The 14,171-nt window shown below is 38.2% G+C and overlaps 1 protein-coding gene across 2 annotated transcripts; it reads left to right on the forward strand.

Moving 5' to 3' along the window:
* The first annotated feature begins 584 nt into the window (after positions 1-584).
* Positions 585-5,528, forward strand: LOC114310672 (FACT complex subunit SPT16). 2 transcript variants are annotated; one of them, XM_028256742.2, is made up of 3 exons: positions 585-1,006; positions 1,214-1,295; positions 2,065-5,528. In XM_028256742.2, the coding sequence occupies exon 3, from the start codon at positions 2,092-2,094 to the stop codon at positions 5,290-5,292; it is 3,201 nt and encodes a 1,066-aa protein (XP_028112543.2). In that variant the 5' UTR covers positions 585-1,006; positions 1,214-1,295; positions 2,065-2,091; the 3' UTR covers positions 5,293-5,528. The 2 variants fall into 2 exon arrangements, with proteins under 2 accessions (XP_028112543.2, XP_028112544.2); XM_028256743.2 differs by lacking the exon at positions 1,214-1,295 and having other exon boundaries at positions 595-1,006.
* The last annotated feature ends 8,643 nt before the right edge of the window (positions 5,529-14,171 follow it).

Consider the following 14,171-nt stretch of genomic DNA (forward strand, 5'->3'; position numbering starts at 1 on the left):
TCCAGGGGCACTCCGACAATCAAGTCAGTTATCTCTCAAAGATAACAAAAAGTGTTTAACTCACTATTCAGAGCATAAAAAGCATACCTTAGACTCATGGAGGTGCCTCTTTTATAGCCAACACTTACCTAATCTCAATAGAAGTCTAGCTTTAATGCACTTAGAATTATTGCTAATCTTGGACTCCAAGTAGTATTGGGATAAACTCTCTAAAATCTTATCTTTATCCAAACTAAATTCTTCTCCCCTTTTAGGACTCTTGTCCCTTATTCACTTATTCCGGATTCCGATTTTTTCGCAGATAACTTCGACCTAATCGAGATTACCTCAGCATCATGACTAGGACACGTTGCACCTCGGTTGACACTTCAATGACACCTCAACCACGTGTTGTCACCTAAAAATTATGTCCCCACAATAATTTAATTTAATTATAAAATATTAATTTTTTTTAAATATATAAGCCGATGAAAGAGTTTCAATTTATAATTATTTTTTAGATGAGACTTTAACAAATATACACCGTCAACATTAAGACCGGACCAAACGGACAGACAAAACCTCTTATTGTCTAATGCTGGCCCGGTCCGGCCCAGTCCAAACCCGACCCCTATCGGATGCGAGCCTGATTTTCGTTTAGAAACCGCCTTTCACATAAATTCCCGCGTTCTGGAGGCCTCGAAATTCAATCTCCCTCGTTCCTCTCTCTCTCTCTCTCTCTCTCTGTAGCATTTTTTCTTCTCATTTGCATCGATTTTTTCTTCTCTCTAGAATTTGTTCTGTTCTTCGAAGTATATCTCAACTTCATATCAATCTTCAATGATTTTTGATTCATTTATTTCTCATCGCATGCTCACTTCAATCTACTTTGAAGTTTTCGAAAACCCTATCCCTAGTTTATACCCTTCGAAGAGTTCCTTAGCAGCCTCCGTATCGAAACCAAACCCTAATAGACATCAGAAAATTCGGTTGCTGGATCTGAATATCACTCACCGCTTCAATAAATGTAAGTTTTTTCCTTGTATTTTGCTTTCATTTACGCAGTTCTGGAAGTTTTCCCGACCTCGAGAAACCCCAGTTTTCTTCAGATGTGAAATTCGCATGAATATAACAAACTTTGGGGTTTTTACTTTTGGGGGAACAGTAGGGTTTTCGAGCATTTTAGATTGTTTGTTTATGCTTGTTTGTGTGTGTTTTTTTTTGGATTTTGAAGTTTAAGAGACTCAAAGTTGAACCCTAGTTTCTGGAATTCGGGTCTCTGATTCAAGGTCTTCTGTCTTATAACTTCACATAGAGTAAGTGCTTACCCTATTTCTTGATTTAATTTCGTTACTTGTTTTCATCTTTCTCGCTCTTGCAATTGAATCGTTAATTGAAAAGGTAAAACAAAATTAAATAAATGAAATCGATAAATAAAATAGAAATTAAAAAGCAACTTCGAGAAACCCTAGTTTTGCTTGAGATGTGAAATTCGTATGAATGTAGAGTGCTTCGGGGTTTGTCATTTTGGGGGAAACGGTATGATTTTTAAATATTTTAGATTGTGTTCTTGCTTGTATGTGTTTTTTAATTTTTCTTTTTCAATTTTGAAGTTGAAGAGACTCAAAAGTTGAACCCTGGTTTCTGAATTTCGGGTCTGTGATTCGAAGACTTATGTTTTTTAACTTCATATAGTGCTACTGCTTACTCTATTTCTTGATGTAGTTTACTTGTTTTCATGTTTTGCACCCTTGCAGATGAATCATCAACTGAAAAAGTTTTGAAAAAAAGGGAAAGAATTAAGTAAATGAAATCTATGATAATAATAGAATTAAATTTCGATATGTGTAAGTTTACTTCCTTAGGAGGCTTCTCATTAGAAACTCCCTTTTGTTTATATAATATATAGATATGTGTCTAATAGCAACTCAAACACAGCATTAAAAAGAAAAGAAAAAAACCAAGACTGGATAACCTTGTTCCCGGATCCTATTAAGACTTTTCGTGAGAGTTAAATTGTTGAATTGTTGTGTAAGTTAACTTCTTTTTTCTTTTTCTTTTTCTTTTTCTTTGTTTGTTGTGCAGACTAGTTCTGGAATCAGTAAACCTGAGATGGCAGAGAACAGAAATGGAAATGGCCCACCTGCAAATGGGAGGGCTCCTGGGGCAGGGAATGCTTACACTATTGATTTAGAGGTCTTCAGCAGACGGCTGAAGGCCCTTTACTCCAACTGGCGTGAACACAAATCTGACCTCTGGGGATCTTCTGATGTCCTCGCAGTTCCTACACCTCCTCCATCAGAGGATCTGCGATACCTGAAATCCTCTGCTCTGAACATTTGGTTGCTTGGTTATGAGTTCCCAGATACGATAATGATATTTATGGACAAGCAGATCCATTTCTTGTGTAGCCAGAAGAAGGCTTCTTTGCTTGAAACTGTGAAAAGGTCTTCTAAGGAGGCTGTGGGTGTGGAAGTTGTAATGCATGTGAAGCCAAAGAATGATGATGGGACTGCACAAATGGATGCTATATTTCGTACCATCCGTGCTCAATCAAAGCTGGAAGGTCATGATAATCCTGTTGTTGGATATATAGCAAAAGAGATCCCAGAGGGTAAACTATTGGAGAAATGGGCTGAGAAGCTGAAGAATTCGAACCTTCAGCTTGGTGATATAACCAATGGGTTGTCTGACCTTTTTGCGGTTAAGGAGGGTCATGAGATCACAAATGTGAAAAAAGCTGCATATTTGACTGCTAGTGTGATGAAGAATTTTGTGGTTCCAAAACTAGAAAAGGTCATTGATGAGGAGAAAAAAGTCGCACATTCTTCAATAATGGATGACACTGAGAAGGCCATACTGGATCCTACTGGAGTTAAGGTGAAACTGAAGGCTGAAAATGTAGATATCTGTTACCCTCCAATCTTTCAGAGTGGTGGGAATTTTGATCTCAGACCTAGTGCATCAAGTGACGACGAGTATCTGTACTACGATTCTGCCAGTGTGATCATTTGTGCCATTGGATCTCGGTATAACAGCTACTGTTCAAATATTGCCAGGACTTTTCTAATTGATTCTACTCCAACACAGGGTAAGGCTTACGAGGTTCTACTCAAGGCTCATGAAGCAGCAATTGGTGCATTGAAACCTGGGAACAAAGTAAGTTCCGTGTATCAAGCAGCCCTATCTGTGGTTGAGAGGGATGCTCCTGATTTGGTTGCCAACCTCACAAAATCTGCTGGGACAGGAATTGGTTTGGAGTTCCGCGAGTCAGGCTTAAGTCTTGCTGCCAAGAATGAACGAGTGTTAAAACCAGGCATGGTTTTTAATGTCACACTTGGTTTCCAGAACTTACAAACACGAAGCAAGAATCTGAAGAGCCAGAATTACTCTCTGTTACTTGCAGACACTGTTATTGTTACTGAGAAGGGCCATGATGTGGCAACTATGTTGAGTTCCAAGGCTGTTAAGGATGTGGCTTATTCATTCAATGATGATGAGGAAGAAGAGGAACTGCCTAAGGTGAAAGCTGAGGCCAATGGTACTGAGTCCTTATATTCCAAGGCAACTCTCAGGTCAGACAATCACGAGATATCGAAGGAAGAGCTCCGAAGGCAGCACCAGGCAGAACTTGCTCGCCAGAAGACTGAAGAAACTGTCAGACGTCTTGCCGGTGGGGGGTCTGTAACTGGAGATAATCGTAATTCCACGAAGACTTCGAGTGAGCTAATCGCCTATAAGACTGTCAATGACCTGCCCCCTCCTAGGGAAATGATGATTCAAGTTGACCAGAAGAATGAGGCCATCCTCCTCCCTATATATGGCAGCATGGTCCCTTTTCATGTTGCCACAGTGAAGACTGTCTCCAGCCAGCAGGACACCAATCGAAACTGCTATATTCGCATCATATTTAATGTTCCTGGCACGCCGTTCAGTCCTCATGATGCAAACTCTTTGAAGAATCAAGGATCTATATATCTGAAAGAGGTCTCATTTCGCTCCAAGGACCCAAGGCACATAAGTGAAGTGGTACAGCTGATAAAAACACTTAGGCGGAATGTTGTAGCTAGGGAGTCTGAGAGAGCTGAGCGGGCAACTTTGGTTACTCAGGAGAAGCTTGTACTAGCAGGGAATAAATTTAGACCAATAAGGTTGACTGATGTTTGGATACGCCCCACTTTTGGGGGGCGTGCAAGAAAGATGCCTGGTTCACTAGAAGCTCACACAAATGGATTTCGGTATTCAACCTCAAGGCAAGATGAGCGTGTTGACCTTATGTATGGAAATATCAAACATGCATTCTTCCAGCCTGCAGAGAAGGAAATGATCACTCTTCTTCACTTTCATCTGCATAACCATATAATGGTTGGAAACAAGAAAACCAAGGATGTGCAGTTCTATACTGAGGTGATGGATGTGGTCCAGACTCTTGGAGGTGGAAAGAGATCTGCATATGACCCTGATGAAATCGAGGAAGAGCAACGGGAAAGGGACAGGAAGAACAAAATCAACATGGGTTTCCAGAACTTTGTGAATCGGGTGAATGATCTCTGGGGACAGCCCCAATTCAAAGTACTTGACCTCGAGTTTGATCAACCTTTAAGGGAACTTGGTTTCCATGGAGTTCCCTATAAGGCCTCGGCTTTCATTGTCCCTACGTCAAGCTGCTTGGTTGAATTGATAGAAACTCCTTGCCTTGTGGTCACTTTAAGCGAGATTGAGATCGTGAACTTGGAGAGAGTTGGTCTCGGGCAGAAGAATTTTGACATGGCTATTGTATTCAAGGACTTCAAGCGAGACGTTCTTCGAATTGATTCTATTCCTTCTACGTCACTTGATGGCATCAAGGAATGGCTCGACACAACAGACCTCAAGTATTATGAAAGCAGGCTGAATCTGAACTGGCGTCCCATATTGAAGACCATCACTGATGACCCACAAAGGTTCATAGAGGACGGGGGGTGGGAGTTCTTGAATTTGGAGGGTAGTGATTCGGATTCTGAGAACTCAGAGGAGTCAGACCAAGGTTATGAGCCATCAGATGCCGAGCCCGATTCAGAATCAGAAGATGAGGATTCTGACAGTGCATCGCTGGTAGAGTCTGAGGATGACGAGGAAGAGGACTCTGAGGATGAATCAGAGGAAGAAAAGGGCAAGACATGGGAAGAGCTGGAGAGGGAAGCAAGCAATGCAGACAAGGAGAATGGGGATGAATCAGACAGCGAAGAGGAGAGGAGAAAGAAAATGAAGGTTTTTGGGAAGTCTCGGGCTGGTCCTAGTAGTGCTGCCCCCAAGCGAGCAAAGAGGAGGTAGATTTTGAGGGTAGATCTCTTTTATTTTGTCATCATGGTTTTGCTGTGGTTTAAAAATTCAGCAAGAATTGCTGTGCATCTAGTGGTGGTTCTTTTACTTTGGATAGTCAAAACCTGTCTTGTTTTCTCATGATTTAGTTGCTCAGCAGGATATGCTTTAGATGATAGAAGTTGCTTGTAAATTGGTGGTTTGAGTTTTTTCTTTTTTTTGTTTAATTTAAAAATGACTTCTCTTTATTGTGGTGTGCTCATTTTTGTTTTCAAATTGATTTCTTTAGTTGAAGCTAATTTCATGCAAGTAATTACTTGATCATCTTCATGATAGAACTATGTCTTCATTTTGGAAGTTTATATGATTTTGGTCCCATTTTGGGTTCACTTTCTCAAATATTAATCTTTTTAATGTTTCTTGAGTAAACATATTTTGGATGGGGCTTCCCTCCAATGCAGATAGGGTCCAATTTAGATGATTTTAAGCCCATTTTGGGTTCATTTTGTTGATGTGAAATGTTTATTTTTTAGTCTCTCAAGTAAAAAAAAAATTATGTTAATTGAATATCGTGAATTGATCATAAATTTTTTATTTTTATTTTAAGTAGATGGTTTATTTTTAAAATTGTACATTTCATCTATTATTTTAAAAACAAATGTGATGTAAACAAATAACTATTGGTGTTCGATCAATTTACTTTTTGTATAGATAATCTACTCAAGATGTACTAAAAATGAACCGTTTGAAATTTAAAATGAGTCCAAAATAATCTAAAGTGGACCCTCGACTGGAGGAAAGCTGTGAACCATGGTTATCCATGAAGAGGGAAATACCTGGTTGAAATAGGTTTGTTGCAGTTTAGGCAGCCACCTAGCACTGTAGATTTGAGCACTTACTACTGTGTTTCCCAGATAACTTACTATTGCTTTGTCTGCTTTATTTCCAAACATCTTATTATTACGTCAATTCTAATTAAACTGTTATGACTCGAACTTGTTTCTAGAAGTTTGAATTATGATCAGCTAGTAATGATAGATTATTTTCGGCCTTTTAGACAAACACAAAATATTAATTAAATATCTGGGCTTAAAGCAGAAGCAAAAACAGAAATAACATTATTCATTGAACTGTGTTTACATAATAAACCTCAAAAAAATTAAACATTGCATCCAAACTTATAATACTAACAATAAGTTTAAACTTCTTATATACATACAAGACCAAACAAAAGACGAAACAAAATACAACAAAGCTTAACAAAAGCTTGGCTCTTTACAAGTCCAAGCTAATGCCTCATCTTGGAAGCACTCCACAATTGGCTTCATGAAAGGCGGACTCTCGAGGCAACCTCTACACCTAGTCTCCCAAATGCTCACCTACATAGATATAGAGAAACGGGTGAGTTAAAGCCCAATGAATAACATCAATATAAAGAGGTTAATGAATGAAATCCAAACATGTTACAAAACATATCTTGCATTTCCAAAACGAATCATGTATCGAATTCATAGCAAAGCAATTGCAATAAACAAAATCCATTATCGAAGCGTAATAAGTGATAACCTCCAATAGAGTAACAATGGGGCCAATAGGCCAAAATGAATGGGACCATGTAGGTCAACACAATGGGACCATAAAAGTCAGACAATGGAACTACTCGGGTCAAACATCAGAGATCTCTGTACTTCAATCATTTAGTGGGCCACAATATTATATCCTCCAGGCAGGACCTCACTATAGGATGCCACGAGTACATTTACAAAAAGGATCTTCATTAATATATAGAAAATAAGTTTCTAAAAACACTTGAAACAATTCTAAAATACGTTTCAAACATATCTTTATAGAGATATTATTAATAGTGTGCTTGAATGATTGTTAGACCTTAGGTGTCCAACCCATAAATGAATACACATTGAACCACGCTATTAAATCAAATACTTTTAATCTAATCCATTTTCTTATGTTTGGTTTCTAACTTATTACTCTCTTAATGAGGCTTAAACCATGTCCAAGAATGCTCTGAGGAAGAAGGGAACAAAAATATGCACATGAAAGTGTTGTACAAAGCTTGCTGAAAACAAAGTGTTCGCTCAAGTGGTGTTTTCGTCGCTCGAGCGGTGAATGTTGTTCGCTTGAGCGGTGCTTTCGTCGCTCAAGCGGTGAATGCTAGCTCTCAGTATCTAAGTCTGCAAAATGAGATTCTGGATGTTACAAATGTAGGCTATAGTGAGAACTTGTTCGCTCGAGTGGTATGGAAAATCTACAAAAATGTTGGATGATCGAAATGTGCGCTCGAGCGGTCTGCACGAATTCTATTTTTCAAAACTAAAAGATTGAGTTTCCAAACACTTTCAAGACTTGAGGACTTGCATGGCTTATTCAAAAACATAAAAACTCTTTGAAAAAGAGTTCGTGACCAATTTTGAAACCATTAACTCAAAACATTATCAATTACCAAAATTGATATCGAAACCTTCATGCATGTGGAATTTTCAACACCTCACCTTGAAGAACATGATCATGCAATGGAAAACAAGCCTCATGGAAATTTTCTGAAAATATGCCAAGTTAAAACTCTCATGCATGTAAGGATTTCAAAACCAAAACCAAAAATGATGAAACAAAGCACAATCTTCCATGAACATGCACCTAGCTTACTATTCATCATCTTCTTTCATAATTCCTTGCAAATTTCATGTAAATCTTTCTAATTACTTCATGAATTCAACTCTTAAGTGAATCAATTACAAGAGTTAGAGGTCAATTACTTACCTTGAACTTGAATTGATGATTTGCTAGCTAAATTCCCTTAATTGCTCTTCTTCCTACTCAATTCTACAATCTCCCTCTCTCTCTCTCTAAATCTCAGCTCAATTGTTGAAAATGAGCTCAAGTCTCTTCTCTATGTATTATATATATAGGTAGGATTAGAATACGTTAATTAAGCAAGCTTAAAACTAATTAATCACACATTGCCTAATTGATTATTTTTAATTTGAATCAAATTTTTAATTAAATTCCCATAAAGTTTTAAATATTAAATTAAGCTATTGAGCTAATCATTTATCGTTTTCTAAGTCATTAAGTCTTCCATTCTAATTCAAAATTCCTGATTCAATTATAATTCCTACCAATGTATCAAATGCAAATCAAACAATTAAAACACATATTATGCAAATCACATTCAAAATCACATAATCAAATAAGTGCAAAAATGATATGCATGATATGGTTGCCACATAAACTGTCTAATGCTCTGGGCAGCCTTGGAAGTTCTTGGATAAATATTTTAGGCTTTGTTTTGGATCATGAATTTAGGTAGAGTAGAGATTTGAAAAGAACAATAGAAAATGTGAGAGAGATCAGAATGAAATATAAGTTTTTTTTTTTTTCTAAATTTTTTATTATCCATGATCTAAACATAGGTGTAGTGTCATATATGTTTCTCCATAGCCCATTGGCTGATAAGCTTTTCTTGATTGTTTTTTTCGGTTTTTCTCATTTTTGTTTTTGATGATTTTTTTCCACTTAATTATTGAGAAATTTTAATGGGTTGTCTTATTGATATTGATTCAGTCATTTATTGTTGTAAAATCGAGATCACTGACAATAGTGTCAAATATGTGTTTGATACGAAGACTTATTATAAATTTATATTTAGGTCAAGTTTGGCAAGTTAAAAAAAAGTCAAAAAGTTACTCAAAAAGTTAAAAAGTCATTACTATTCATCAAAAGTCAGAAATTACGGCTGCACAACTTTCAATTCTAATTTTTCCCTACACACTAATTTATACAATTTTTTAATACACATTCTTCCATAAAAAGTCAAAAAGTTAACTCAAACATCCATATTTTTTTCCTCAATTTTTTAATCCAAAAAGTACACTTATTTAAGACACCCCAAACAACCCCTTAATATTATCATAATATATATATATATATGTTATTGTATAATTATTGTAAAATGAAAAAATACCTTTTAAGTTACATATAATATAATTTTATGTTACATAGTAGGATTTTTTTTTTTTTAAACACAATTGTATTATAGATTGAAAATACAAAAATAACTACTTGTCACCACCTTCAGTTCCCTCTCATCTTGTCATAGCCAACTCCCCTCCCGTGATTCTTGTTTCCCTAACCTCCACCTCCGTAATCCCATCCTCGCATCACTTTGAAACCATAGATTTAGGAAGAAAACCCCATTCCCATTGCACCTTGAAACCCTAGATATATGAAGAAGAAGAGGAAGGAGTTGGGGAGGGAGTGGCAGAGAATGGGAGGACGGTGGAGGAAAGAATCACAGGAGTGAAGGGGGTTGTTGAAGCTATATCATGCATTTTGTATTTCTAAATTATTCTTATATATAAATTTCACATTTGATTTCCTTACTTTTTTTCATGCTATTCATATTTATGTTTTTTTTATCAGATATCAGTTAGAACTGTATATTCCCTTTATTCATGTGAGGTTACCATGGACCTAGTGTAATTGTAGTTAGACATACTAATCTGTTTGGTGCGATTGTGGAATCATGATTCCACCCTTATATTTCAACTCTTTATTTGATTATAGTTTTCAAAATATGATTTCAAATTACATTTCAAAACGTGTTTGGTAACTAGAGAGTTTTCGAATTTTTGGATCTACTCGGTCGTCCGTCTAGACATCCTCCCAACAGTTTTTGAATTTTTGGGTATACCTAATCGTCCGGCCAGACATCCTGTCGAACGTTCGACCAATTGACAGGAACAATGCACTTTTTTTTTCTTTTTTTTTTTTCAATCTTCACCTGTTATTTGAAGAAAAAAAAATATTTGTTTTTGATATTTTTTAAATATAGAAATTATTATTTTTAGACCAAAATGACAAATTATTTGGCTATTTATTTAAAATTAACAAAAAACAAATTAAATAAAAATTAATTTGTCACAATAATTTTTTAAAAATAAAAAAAACATTTTTAAACAAAACAATTAAAAAAATTTCAATCAAATATACACTCAAAAGTAATTTTAAAGTACTAGTTGAATATTTTTTTAACAAAAAAATAATATACATTTTTTAATATTTTAAATAAAAAAATATTTTCAGAATTTTTTGAATTTTTTAAATAAAAAATTTATTTTTTTCAATAATTATTTTTTTGAATTGAATTTAAAAAAAAGTTTGGGTATGAGTTTTGAATAGAATTTTCAATAGAGTGTTGAATTGTGCGTTTGGTTATGAGTTATAATTTTTTGAATTAAGTTTTGAAAAATCTTTTTAAAACTCAAAACCAAACAACTTTTCTTATTTCAAAACTCATTTCAAAAATTCAAAATTCAATTAAATACTTTTTTCAAAATTCATACCCAAACAAATTTTTTCTTTTCAAATCATGATTCAACAACTCATAAACTCAAAATACAACTATATTCTTGAATCATGATTCTAAAACTAAACCAAACGCTACCTGTACGGGGAGGAAATAATCCTCCTCGTATAATCCTGTTGACCAAGTCCACGCTCCTCCGTACGACGTCGCTTTGTCACCTGAAAACACAAACGTGAGCTAGCTGGCGGGTGTGTGCCGGAAACTTCTCCGATGCCCAAGTCAGAAAACTTGACAAATAGACAAAGCTCTATGTTCTCAGAAAAAATTGTGTTCAATTACCTCCTCCAAGGTGATGTTTGTGAGCTTTTATAAGTTTCCTGTGGCACAATCCTAGTAGGACTTGTATTTCTCCATGCAGAGTCCTCCTAGGATTCATACTCCTAAGGATAATGCTTATCCTTTTTCACCCTCTCCCACTGCTTAAACCAAGTGGGATGGTTTTCACTTTGGCCGAACTACTATATGACCGAAATAAGCTTGGCTATGCGGAGCCACAGAGAAGGCCGACCTGTCCTTAGCTCGGTTTTCTCCTCCAACTCCTTATCTCGGCTTTCCCTTCAAATTGCCACTGGACCGGAGTTGCTTTACACATTCTTGAACCGGAGTAACCACACTTCTCCTGGGCCGGAATAACTACACTTCTCCTGGGCCGGAGTATCTATACCTCTACTGGGCCGAAATAACATTACGGCTTCTTACCGATTCCTTCACACTTTGGGCCGCAGGGCCCAACTCACAGCTCGGCCCAATTCTTTCCCAAAAATTACCCTCTCAATTGCCCCTTAATTTCATCTGCACAGCATGATTGAGATTACAAATCCTTCAACCGAGCTGAAGTTCTACAAGTCTTTCCAGCCGAGATAAAAACCCTTCAGCGTATCCAGCCGAGCTGGTTCTACTCTGAGCTCTGCTTTAATCCGGTCAAAACGTCTCTTCAATCACGACTGTAACGCTTCCCTTTCCTTTGCCACGTGGCGGGCTCTGATTGGCTGTGAGCTGTTATCACGCCGCCTTCGTACTTCGAACTTTTTGAACAGTCCCGCCCCTTTTTGCCGCTTTTCTCTCTTTCCTCTTTCACAAAATAACCTTTCTTTTTCTTGAATCATTCAGCTTCCATTCTTCATCTTCTCTCTCTGTGTTTTTGCTGTTCTTCCGGTGCTCCTGAAGACTGACTTTGCTGCTACTTTCCTATCATCGGATCCCCCTTCTTCAACCTTAGATCCAAAATTAGGTAGTAACCGAACTAGGATCCTGTTTGCCCTAAATAGGTAGATCACTGTATCCAGTAACCGAACTAGAACTTGAAAGTCTCAAAGAGTCACCAACGCCTGACTCACTTTAGCCGAAATAAGATCACCGAGTTTTGAACATATCAAACTAGGAACCTCGGTTTCAACCGAACTAAGCTTTTGGGGCCAAGCCAGCTTTCTTAGTTTCTAAACCGAACTCAGAAAGCTGCCCCTAGAGGCTTAACCGAAGTAACTTTATTCACACTACAACCGATTTAGGCCTCGAGGCTAAACCAGCTTTCTTAGTTTTTTAGACCGAACTCAGAAAGCTGCCCCTAGACGATAAACCGGTCTAACGAGCAAACTGCTCAAACCGAGCTATCAAAACTTTTGATGAACCGAGATAGGACCAGTTTTTTTTTGAGGCCGAAGTAGGGCTCTTATACCTTGCTTTTAAATTGTAGCACGGTCCAATGATCAGTGCTTTAACCCCCTCTGTTTTCTACTTTGCAGACTTAGGTTACCCAGGCACTCCTACGTGCGCTCAACCGAGCTACTGAGCACGATTTTTGCACCGATATAAATTATTAGTAAATTATACACTTGATGGGTAAGTATAGGTATCTAGTTGAGACCCCTGGTGGTATGGCCGAATTTAGGCAAGATTACCATATTCCTGATGATGTCCCTCTGATGTTGGCCGAAAAAAATGTTATTCCTTGGGAAAAAGAAGGCTTCGTCCCTTTTACCCTTCAGTCCATAATAGAAACCGGACTACGGTTTCCTGTCCAACCATTGATCTGTGAATTTCTTAGGCAGACTAGATTATGCCCCACCCAACTGTCCACCAATACATACCGTATTATTATGGGAATAGCCGCACTGAACCACCAAATCGGACTAAACCTTGGCCTGGCCGAAATTTTCCATCAATACTCCATCGGCTCAAAAGATGACGGGTGGGTCTACTACCTTAGGATTCGCCGCCGCCGAGAGAAGATAGTTAAATACACACCGGACAAAGACCTTAATGACGATGATTTTTTCTGGGTCTCTGGGAACTTTGAGGATTTTCAAGCCCAAATTCCTGGCCGACCTATAAATTGGAAAAAGGGAGAGCCCGGTAATTCGACTTCGGTCCTCTTCCATGTATTTTATTTCGGTTTTTTTAGTCTATTAACCGAACTAACAGTTCTCTTTTTTGCAGATTTCGCCCACCTCCGTTCCCTATATAGCTATCCCAACCTTGCGATTTTGCGAGCCGCACTACGGTGTAAAGAAAGGAGTTGGGCTAAGCTTCTAAACTTTGAGCCGACCTACCGGTATAGCGGTCGCCGAAAAGCAAGGGTAACCGACTTTCTTCTCGAAGACGCTCCGGAGCTGGACCCAAACTTGCCACAAATAAGATTAATTCCTTTAACTGCTGAAGAGGAAATGGCCAAAAAGAACAGACTGAGGGCACTTCTGACCGAGACAAGCAGGCCCGAAGTACCGTCACCCAGCCAAGCACAGCCTGTCGTTGTGGCCCTCCCCTCTTAACAGCCGTCTTCATCGTGCTGAACCAAGCGTGCACGAACCATCGAGTCTGAACCAAGTTTGGTTGACGAAGATGAGACTGCTGTTTCACCGGTCTTGCCGCCGAGCCCCCAACCGGAGCCCAACGACCGAACTACCATCAGTTGGGCACCAAGACTTACATTCAACAACCGAGATGTCTCAGATGCTGATTCGGTTGTCGCCGAAAAAGATCACATGTTGGCCTTTAGTCTGGCCAAGAGTGTGTGCCTCCCTAAGGATATGGAGCACCACAAAAAGCAGCTAAACACCGAATTAAAGTCCATTCGGTCTGCAACGAAGTCCATGATCCTGGTAAGTATCTCCGTCCGTTTTTTCGTCTAGTTTTTTAAGCTTTTACTTCGGCTCATTATAAGTCCTTGTTTTGTCAGGCGATTCAAAAAAACTACAACACTCACAAGAAAGTGCTGGAACTTAGACAAACTACGAGGGACGCAGTGGCCGAAGCCGAACTGATGTCGGCCGAGGTAGAAGACATTAAGAAGCAAATGGCCGAGCTGCAGGCTGAGAACAGCAGGCTGACCGGACTAGTTAGCTCGACAGAGGCAGAAAGGCAGAAGACTGCCATAGCTTTGAAGGACAAATACCTGCGCGAGCTGGTGAAGCTTGAAAGGAAGAAAGATGCCGAAATAAAAGAGAAGGCAAAGGAGGCTGACAAACAAGGCTTCAAGAGGGCAGAGGATGCTTATGCCCAACAATGC

The sequence above is a fragment of the Camellia sinensis genome, chromosome 2 (genome assembly GCF_055761805.1).
Source record: "Camellia sinensis isolate YWXY chromosome 2, ASM5576180v1, whole genome shotgun sequence".
Taxonomy (NCBI): Eukaryota; Viridiplantae; Streptophyta; class Magnoliopsida; order Ericales; family Theaceae; genus Camellia; species Camellia sinensis.

Coding starts and splice junctions, on each gene's coding strand:
- LOC114310672 (XM_028256742.2), top strand. CDS start 2,092: ATGGCAGAGAACAGAAATGGAAATGGCCCACCTGCAAATGGGAGGGCT.